Genomic DNA, 10,582 nt, shown 5'->3' on the forward strand with positions numbered 1-10,582 from the left:
AAATGTTTTGCTATTTAAAAAAAATGATAATTAGATCATTTTAGTGCACATTTTATGAGACTGAACTCAGTCACTGTTACAGCAAATGCAGTTTCACTTCCTATTTGTAATTATAAGATCTGAAAGTGAATTGACCCACAATTTGACTGACAGCATGGCAACTTGACATCATATGAAAATAGAACATATCCCAGCAAACATTTTCACCGTCAAACCACTACATCTAGTCAGGGTCTAATTATATATCCGGAATGGAAATCATAGCGACGTAATTCGTCTACCGTACTTCCCTACAATGTCGAAATATGCCGCTCCCACAACGGCTATGTTCAGAGAGACATTCCGTTGTGGGACATCCTCGAGCGGGGTTCGATCGGGCGCACCTGCTTCAGAGTGCTCTCTCTTAACCAGTCGGCTATAGACTTATTGGAAATACTTTCTGCATTTTGCATATATACTTCCAAGGAAGGTTCCTACTGGAACATGCATGCAAGGGATTTGGATAAAAGCGTCTGCCAAATGACGTAATGCAAGGCTACCTTGCTAATTCAGTTTCATGATTCCAATCAGCGATGAGATTATTTCATTTTATTACACCACAAGATTCAGGAAACTTGTGATAAATACAATAAGAGGCACTTGCTATGGGCACTTACACACACACTACAGGTTAAAACTATACTATACTATATGACATAAACATGTTTTCATATTTAAAAGAAAAAGGCGTTCAATAATAGTAGTCATTGCACATGGAGTAGGTTACACGTCACACTGTGACTATCTGATCACACCACCAAATAAATTGCCAATCAAATGTCGTTTTATTCAACTAAAACACAAAATACACCTACATGTGGTGTTTTCAAAGCAATAAGATCAATAGTACATGTTTTGCACGGGACAGTAGAAACAATACTCCAAGGGAACATGGAGACAACGTCACCTTGTGGCCGGCCGCCACCATTACCTTCTGGTAGATGACCAACAGAAATTCGACAGTCTGGCAACGTCACGGTCTAGATAATGTTTGCTGGGATTAGACGATCCATCAAACAATGTTGTGCTTGTGCACAATGTATACATTGTATACAATATGCCTACAGTGTTTTAACAAGTTTAATCATCAGCAGCTCAAAGTCATTTCTTTACTTCTGCCTTTATCTGAGCTGCATGTAAACAAGGTCAGAAGCACCGGAATGAAAGCGAGGCCGTGAACCATCCCAATCGACATGACGAGGAAAATGATCTTAAAAAAGGTCCTGAAGATGTGAAAGTCAGACCAGGCCAACACCGATACTCCCAAGATTGTGGACAGCGCCCCCTGAAGTATGGGATAGCCCAAACTGGAGAGCGCATCCACGGCCTTCTCGTCGGCGCTAGGCTTCTCGCTGGTGACGAAGGCGTAGGACACGTGAGCGGAGAAGTCGACGGTGAAGCCGATGCAGACGGTGAAGATGATCATGGAGATGGAGTCGAGGCTGACGTCCCATAACGCTGCGATCACGCCCACGTTCTTGATGGTGGTTTTGATTACCACTCCGTATTGGTCATAGAAGATGAATGTCGGGTGATAGACGAATAAAGAGGCTACGCCGCATCGGCCCGCAGTGGCTTTAAGGCCAGAAAGCATTTTGATTTCCATACTGGCATTGGCGATGTGGACAGTTTGAATGAAGGAGCGGGAAGCGTGGATGGCGCCTCCGGTGAAGTTCACGTCCTGCTCGAAATAAGGAAATATGTCAAAAAACGAGGATAGATTCTTCAGAAAGACGTCTTTATTGTTGAGATTTAAATGTGTGTTTTGCCCGTAGGACAAGTAAGAGTGCAGCCAGGATGTGTATAAATGTTCGTCTACAAACTGCAGCTTCTTAAAGTCATTCATGCAGGACTGGAGTTGAGATCTCTCTGTCACATCCCAATATGGGAATTCTTCAGTCACAGCAATCATCACATTTGGACCGTAATTAGAAAAGTATTGCCTGTCCTTCCCATGATATGTGATAACATGCGAATTGTCAGCCGCCAAATCATAAAGCTCAATCCCTTGTTGCACATGGAAACATCCATAAATACTTGCAGCTAAATATGCAGCGTAAAGGAAAAGTATAACTCCTTTAACCCATGGTTTTGTCAACAACGGGCCATAGTAATTCTTAAAGAAATTACTAACTGGTTGTTTTTTCTCTGCTCCAGTGTTTTTATCATAGTCCCCTCCCACACAGCAGATGCTGTACATCACAGAAGAACCATCGGGGTCCTGTGATGGTATTTTCATGCAGGTCAGCCAGTGCCTGTTGCCGGCTTCTCTCTTCCCATTCAGAGCCAGGAACGCTCCAAAGAAGGTGACGGTGTAAATGTAGCAGAATACGATGGATGCGGTTGTGTAGAGGCAGAACGACTGTACCGATGGGAAGTCGGACGTGACACCGATGAGGAACTTGAGGAGGTCGGTCAGCGTGGTGATGGTGATGGACATGACTGCCTCTTTGTAGGTGTGAGCCATCCGCGACGGAACAGGGTCTTTGACATTGGTGTGCTGCCAGTCGGAGACCAGGATGAACATGTTGTTGAGGCCGATTCCTGAAAAAACATGTATAATAACTAGATAAGACTCCTGTCGTCTGATAACCTATCATGATTATAACCCTTATTATAATATAACCTAATCTTGGCAGAGGTGTGACCAAGGCTACTTTGCTCAAGTCCTGAGTCAGTTTCAAGTCTTGGCTTCAGTCTCAAGCATAAAGTCCTAAATATACGTAGATTACCAAGTCAAGTTTCAACTTCAATAAATTCACTCATTCCATCCAAATTCAGTCCATTGGACTTTCAATCATTTACACAAACACAAGATAATTTGTCAAAAAGACTTAAGAAAATGTTTCAATTCCTCAATGTACAAGTCAAAAGTCGAACCCAAGTGAAGTCCAGGCCCGTATCCAGCTATGAGGAAAGGGAGGTCCGGACCTCCCTAATAATTTCAGAGCTTTTTTTTTTTTTTTTTTTTTTACAAATGTAATTAAAAATATGTTCCTTTCTTGTTTAAGAATGTTTCGGGAAATGAAAATGTAGCCTATTTAAATAGAATTATCAACAATAACAATCAAGGAAGTTACATGCTTGTAGGCTAGAGAAGAAGAAGAAGCGTGCATGCACGCACATGTTGTGTTGAACCAACCAACAACCAATAAGAATTGTTTAATCTGGCAATAAAGAAATGTGAACTTGACATGCTATTTTAATAGCCTACTCAAAAATGCACCTCCCACTATACAGCAAAGAGAGGAGTCAATGTTTCTTGATATGCCATTCAGATCAGAATAATTAGTCTAGTCATTAAGTTTGCTGATAATATTTCTATCATGTTAAGCCTGTGTCATGTTAACTGGTGTATTCAGAGCAAATAGGGAGATATAGAGCATTATCATCATGCTATATATCTCCCTCTTTGCTCTGAATGAGTGAGAAAAGGAGAAAATACTGAATAATTACATCACAACAGTATCCTAATGTTAATTAAAAATGAGATATTCCTCTAAATATGGCTAAAAAAGGTAAAAAAATAAAAAATAAATAATTTAAAATGATATATTACTCTAAATATGGCTAAAAAAGGGGGGGGGGAACTCAAAATTTTTTCGGCGGCGCCCGCTGCAATTTCCCGCCCGCTGCCAATTTCGAAACCCTGGATACGGGCCTGGTGAAGTCATGTCTCAAGTCTTCTCTTCGTGCATCAAGTCAAGTCTCAACCATTTAATTTACTCGAGTGAATTGAATGGCCCATGCCCCGTGTGTTTAAAATCTGTCACAATATAGGTCATTCAAAAGTAGCCAAGGTTTTTTTGTCTTACCAAGTATGAGGAAAGGAGAGTTTGCCACAGTAATAACAAAGGGAACTCCAATGTAAAGCATCAAGCCAAAGGAAGAGACGACAGCCAGGCCGGTGGAGAGGACGCCGATGACAGCCACCCAAACCTTGTTCCTCACATTGTCCAGTCTGTCCAGGAGGTACAGAGAGCAGCGTGGAGGAAAATACTATCATACAGCAATACGGTAAGCAAATTCAAGAACAAAGGTAATACAGTATAAGCATGGACAAGTTTTTACCGTTTTATCTTGATTGTCAACGTAAAATCAATCATAGCTCATTATCTGACATTTACACAGTACATGGATCACTAATGAGAATTTGTGAAAAACTAAAACTGAACTTTAACTTAAAGGTCCCATTCCGTGCAAAAGCTGTTTTTACTTGTAAATGCATATATACTGCTGTCAGCCCTCCCTGTAATGAGTGGTCACACGCTCAGAACTGCCACAGTTGGATTTGTCCCTATCCAGCGTCCCCCTGCAGTCTCCTCCAAGCCACACCCCCAAACGCTTCGTTTGCCCAGAGGGGAATTGGGACGTCACTAGCTTCCTCCTGCATACTGCGCGGGTCTCTCTCACACAAGCTACCTGCACCATTTAGTCTATAGCCACAAAATTAACACTTCTAGCTGGAGCGACGCCAACTGTACGTGATCCAGCAACTGCAGAGGTGCATTCGGTAAGTCTAGGCATTTTGAGATGTCCTCTTTAGCGTAGTACCGTTAAGTTAACGATAACTCGCAACCTAGCGTGCTGGTCCACAGACACTAATCTGATTGGCCGCTGGGAGCCTGGGGCGGGCTCTCCCTCAGCGGCCAATGGGAACTGTTAGTTCTGAATATATTATAGAAACAGGCCATTCTTGGGAAGCGACGAGATGAGGAAGTGAGAACTCCGTCACAACAAACGGGGTTGCTATATTTTCGACAGATTAATCCAGAATCATGTTTTATGGACCAGATACACACGTTTTTAAGAGGTTACAGCTGCACGAATTGGGACCTTTAAAATAATACTTGTAAAACAACAAAAAATCTGTTATCAATCACAATGATAAACAACAAATCTCTGTATCTCAAGCCTGCAGTTAGAAAATGTCACAGTGGAGCCAATGAGATCGCTACTTACCTCAGGCAAGATATGACTGAGAAGGTGATGGCAAGGGCATAGGTGATGAGGAATAATGGGAAGCCATCTCTGGTGTGATTTTCAATCTCCTCCTGTCTGGACTTTGAGGTATAGTAGGACACCTACACAACAGAGAGAGAGAATCCCTTCAGTCAAGTTGTGTTTACACATCAATGTCAGCACACAGCATTCAAAGCAGTGTGATCGCTCAGCTTGAATTACAGGACAAAGCCGTGCATGCAGACCAGATGATCTCACCAGGAAGTGAAGAGGTGCACGTGCTGCCTTTGTCCTGTAAGATTGATCGAGTAGATATGTTCAATAAACACACTTGGATTTATTTATTTATGTATTTTTGTAATATTTGTAGATTAGGCTACTTTTAGCAATACATGTTTTAGACATTTTGCGAACACTTTTATTCAGGGCAATTTATCAGTAGATAAACTTGGGGGAAATCCTAATTTTACTTCTCTTTACAGTGTTATCATCAATCTGCGATGTTCAAAGTGTCACAGCAAACCTATATAAATATTTACAATTGAGGCATTACTTACAGAAACACAAAGAATGGGACAAACTATGTACTACACCATCCAATTTAGAACGTTTTTTTTAATGTTAACAATGGGGGGACTATTAAGAAGAAGATCATATCTTATAAGATATTACAAGGAGATTTAATGGATAATAATTTGGATATAAAAGAAAAATGCGAATTGGAGATGGACTGTATAATTTCAGATAAAGATTGGGAATTGTCGTGCAGAGAAGGACACAAAGTGGCCCCATTTGGAAGGAATTTGAATGGAAGATTAAGATGAGATTTTTCAGGACTCGTATCACATCCAAATTCGGTGGTACCTCGGACAAATGTTGGAGGGGTTGTGGCCTAGTAAGATCATGTACACATATTTTGGGACTGCCCAAAATTAGAAGAATACTGGCAAAACATACAAATAGAAATAAAATAAAAAGTTTAGATATCGAATTGCCCTTTGAACCATCTTACTACTTACTAGGAATATTTACATTATACATTTCCCAGAATTACTTTCACCGTAGAGCAAGACAGAGTTTTTCAAAAAGCAAGAGTCGCACCCCTCACTCAAAATACACTATTGTGGCTGCATTGCATTCTGGTCTATTTAGGCTAATTGCAGTCATGATTGCTGGTTGTAATGCTTTACAATATATAGTGTAATATATGATATCACTGTATATCAGTGGTAGTGTTGTACATACTGTGATAGCTTTGCTGCCCCTCTCAGCCATGGTCTCCGCTGATAAGAGCCTTTTGAATCCTCTGAGCCACGCCTTTGTAGCTTCAGCCATGCTTTCCTGATCCTCCAAGAAGTAGAAGAGTTTCAGAGCCTGAGCGCTGGTGACCAAACCGTTGGCATCTGTACTAACGCCACCAATTACAGAGCCCAGAAACATCGGTCTGGATTTGTATGCATGTACAGGGAATTCAATGCTGGGTCGGCCAGTTCCATTGGCTTGATGGTGAAGAATTTCCAGGATGTCATTTGTCACACATTCCCCATTGGCCTTAGCGCATAACTCCCTGAATCCCACCTGCCCATGGTCCACAGTGATGTTAAGTATCTTATGGCTGAGTTTGATGACATCCTCAAAAGCCTCATTTTCCAATATATTGGAATTGTTAGTTGATAAAGCAATGAATGATGCAAAGTTGCCCTTGTCGTACAGCCTCTCTATTGAAAACATAGAGTCGTCGTACGGAAAGTTCTCTCTGACGAACTCTCTCGCGATCTTCGAGGGTCCCTTCCTGGGTGTGAACTGCCGCTCGATGTCGTTGTCCTGCCTGTCTTTGAAGAAAGTGAAGCCACCGCCAAATGCTGCCGAAAGCAGAAGAGGAACAATGAAGAAGTAGACGGGATAGGAGCCGACAAGCGACCCCAGTCTTGAGCAGAGGCCCGATAAAGGCTTCTCAAGGCAGTCTGTGCGTCGGACTCGGCAGCCCATCTTCACACTCGCGGGACAGTCAGAGCAGAAGAGAGAGGATTGTAAAACTGCTACGTCCTTTAAAGGGCTGTACAAATTGCAGCGTCACCACTCTCCACTGTACACATTTACTTTTCAGAAGGAGATAAGAGCAATTAAGACCATTTCCTTCAAAGTGTCTTTCTTAGTCATTGCTATTCAGCCACATTTGTTTGTGCTACTGGAGACAGTCATGTTTAACAAAGGTTGTAAAAGTGATAAGACAGGTGAGAGGGCATAATAAACTATCAGGAAGGAGGAAATTCAACTATGAAGCTTTGAAGCTTCTTATTCCCAGAAATTGACTCCCAGAAAAGGCACGTGTTGGTTATAGCTTAATGGGGTGGGACTGCTTTAAGCCCCATCAAAGACAATAGGGCCAATATAAACATTTCTCATTAATTTTAAAGAAATTCTTTCAATCTTGAGTCACATTGCCACTTGCAATATTACCTATTGTTAGCTACATATTACCACTGTCTCCAAGCTCAGCCCGAACTTAAGATAATAGATTGATTGATTGAGCAACACATTGCTCAGACCCACGGAAACAGATTGGTACATAATTCTCCAAACACAATGTTTTGTCTTTGCTCCCATGCCTGGCAGATAAAGTTTGCAGTGAGAAAGATACCTTTTTTTAAACATAACTCGAGTTTCTCGTAGTCGTCCAACTCAAAAAAGTCAGCACTAAGTCCACCCCTGAGTTTTGTCACACTGGAAGCTCTTTAATGTGTTGTTACATTTTGGGCTGTGTTGGATGGATTTAATAGACAACTGCCCTGACTGAAATGAAAACAAGGAAACAACATATTACTCATAATAATGTGTTTGCTGTCGTAGGCTATATGAGGGGCTAAAGTGCAGGCCGTGTGAAGTGCAACAATCAGCAGTTGAAGTAATATACCATCACTTTCTAGCAGAGTTGGGTGATTCATGAAATCGATTTAACCCCTTGGAGTCTGAACTTTTTCAGCCAGTTTCATCTTGAACATAAATTAAATGTTTCATGCTCTATCTACGCTATAAACATCAACAAGTAAAACTGATCAATTACAGTTCAGGTAATGGAATGGGAATTGCACCAAGCTCTAAGGAAACAGAATGTGAATTCAATTCAATTAATTCCACTTCTAAGCTTTGTTTCGACTCCTAACATTAAAAATCAAACATTATAAATCAAATAAGACAGTTGTTGTGAGAAGTTTCATGTAGGAACAAAAATATTTTCTACTTTTTAACTATCTCACCACGCACCAGGAAGCATGCTAATGTTAGCGCCCTACAGATGAGCTAAAGCTTATTTCATGAAAGAGGCCCAACGTCGTCCACATTTTTACTCATCTGTATCGATTATCTATTCACAGATTTGACCTTACGTAGCATATTGGAGAAAAGAAACACAAGTATTTTGTCTATAATCATTGCTGACTGTGAAACTGTAGAACTTTCGACTCATTCGTGACCTTCTTAAGTTTCATGATGGTTGGTTGAAACAGGGTGTCGTATCAAAACACCTGCCTGATACAATCTGACAGCACATTGAAAACAACATGCATGAGAGTTTGTGTGTGTGTGTGTGTGTGTGTGTGTGTGTGTGTGTGTGTGTGTGTGTGTGTGTGTGTGTGTGTGTGTGTGTGTGTGTGTGTGTGTGTGTGTGTGTGTGTGTGTGGTTATTTGTTTGTTAGACTGTTCTCATATAATGAGTAGTGAAGCGCACAAATGTTTTTCTCCATGATCAATGGTTTATTTTCTGGAAGCGCGAGTGGAACAATCACGCAACACATCCAAACATCATGTTCATGGAAGCCTTCCCTGCTAATTAACTTCAACATTGATTTTCACTGCAACGTATCCCTATGAAGCGCATGGAGGGGGGGGAGAGCTAATGAAGATGTCAACTCGCCACCGGAAGATTATTTTAATAAACAGGAGAAACAGATTTTGGTCATTTGCATTTTCATTCAAAGTCCAGAGACCTCAGTTTTGCCGTCGGCCGGGGCTGAATGACAAAAGGCAGTGGCGCCTATCCGTCGTTAACGGCCTTGGACAGGCACAGACTGCATGAGAGGGAAAAAGCAATGATTCAATTTAAGGTTTACCAAATTAGAGCACTGCTGAACGCTTCTGAAAATAGATTGCGTCTAACTGCAGCCGCCATCAGCTTTCCTGATCGGCTGTCTGCCAGGATCTCCTCTCCTCTGCGATGAGGGAAAGATAATCCATTTTCTCACTGGCAGTATGAGAAATCAATGACCCCCAGATGGATCTGTGTGAAATGAGATATGAGCCTTGTGTCTCTGAGGACACAGACACACTCGAACTGACAGCTGACTGACAGCTGTCAGTCAGCTGTCAGTCAGCTGACTAACAGGGGTTAACTGGCATGAGAGGGCCAGCATCTCCCCCCCCCCCCCCCCCCCCCTCTGTTCTCTCTCTCACACCAACATACAGCGGAGTGGGGAATAGAAACAGGTGTGAGGGCGAGGTCCATACACAAAGCCAAGTTATATCTATATAACTATATATGAACTCCCAATGCATCCCTGTAATTCCTTTTTTCCAGGAAGTTCCAGTCCTTATTGTGAAGGAACTGACAATCAACCTGTTTCAAATAGGCTACATAAGGGAATGTGTATGGAGCCATGCAGAAAGCAGGGTTGAGGTCAATTAATGAATGAACTCGTGAATTCCAGTTCAACTGAGGAATTTGGATTGAAATCTCAGGAAGTTGAATTTCATTTTTTTTTTATATATACCGGTATACTTATATCTGTGATTGTATTGTATTGTCTCCACACTGCTACGCTGCATACTTTTCAAATTCGTCGTTTGTAATCTGATTATTACAGTATTGTGGCTATTAAAGTGAATATGAATCTCTAGTGTTATGTAGTATAAATAATGAATTATCATAAAATAGTAAAGAGACTTTTCAGGTGGAATTTGACACATAACATGTAATCATAATACATTATGATTGAATTATTTGATTTGTTTTATTTGATTTATCATGTTTGATTTTTAATGTTTAGGAAGTCGAGACAAACCTTAGAAGTGGACTTTCATGGAATTAATGGACTTCAATTCACATTCTGTTTCCTTATTCTAGGTGGATAAATAGCACTAAGAGGAAAATGTGTAGCCTATATTGGATTTTGGATGTTTCCACGGACATTTCATCATTGATTTAAGTCTGCGCAAATTTCACGAGTTGTCCCATGTTGTTTTTTACTAGGCAAGTTTCTTAAGAACAAAATAACAATTTAATGAAAGTTTGGTGAATGAGGCCCATTGAGGGAAAACAAACATGCAAAATGAGCAAGAGAGAAAATGTTTGTGTCCATCCCTCATGGTGGCAAGTCTCTGTGATTCATAGGTGATTTTGATCTTGGGGTCGAAAATCACAAGTTTACTTGACAGGTGATTGACAGTTCTGCTCTGTAAAAGGCTTTCTTCCAATGTGACATTTGGAGCACAGTGGCTTCTTCACCTGTTAACCTGTCGAACCCTGACGAACCCTGACTTCCTAAGAAGTTACCAACAACACTTTAGATTTTGATTAAGTGTGGAC

The 10,582-nt window shown here is 41.1% G+C and overlaps 1 protein-coding gene across 1 annotated transcript; it reads right to left on the bottom strand.

Annotated features, from left to right (window-relative positions):
- Positions 1-1,126: 1,126 nt before the first annotated feature.
- Positions 1,127-6,990, bottom strand: LOC310771113 (patched domain-containing protein 3-like; the record flags this gene model as incomplete). The annotated part of the gene is made up of 4 exons (XM_083631881.1): positions 1,127-2,583; positions 3,855-4,000; positions 5,002-5,123; positions 6,247-6,990. 4 exons carry the CDS (start codon positions 6,988-6,990, stop codon positions 1,127-1,129), a joined length of 2,469 nt encoding a protein of 822 aa, XP_083488007.1.
- Positions 6,991-10,582: the final 3,592 nt, after the last annotated feature.

Source organism: Poromitra crassiceps (assembly GCF_964638095.1).
Source record: "Poromitra crassiceps genome assembly, chromosome: 2".
Lineage (NCBI taxonomy): Eukaryota > Metazoa > Chordata > Actinopteri > Beryciformes > Melamphaidae > Poromitra > Poromitra crassiceps.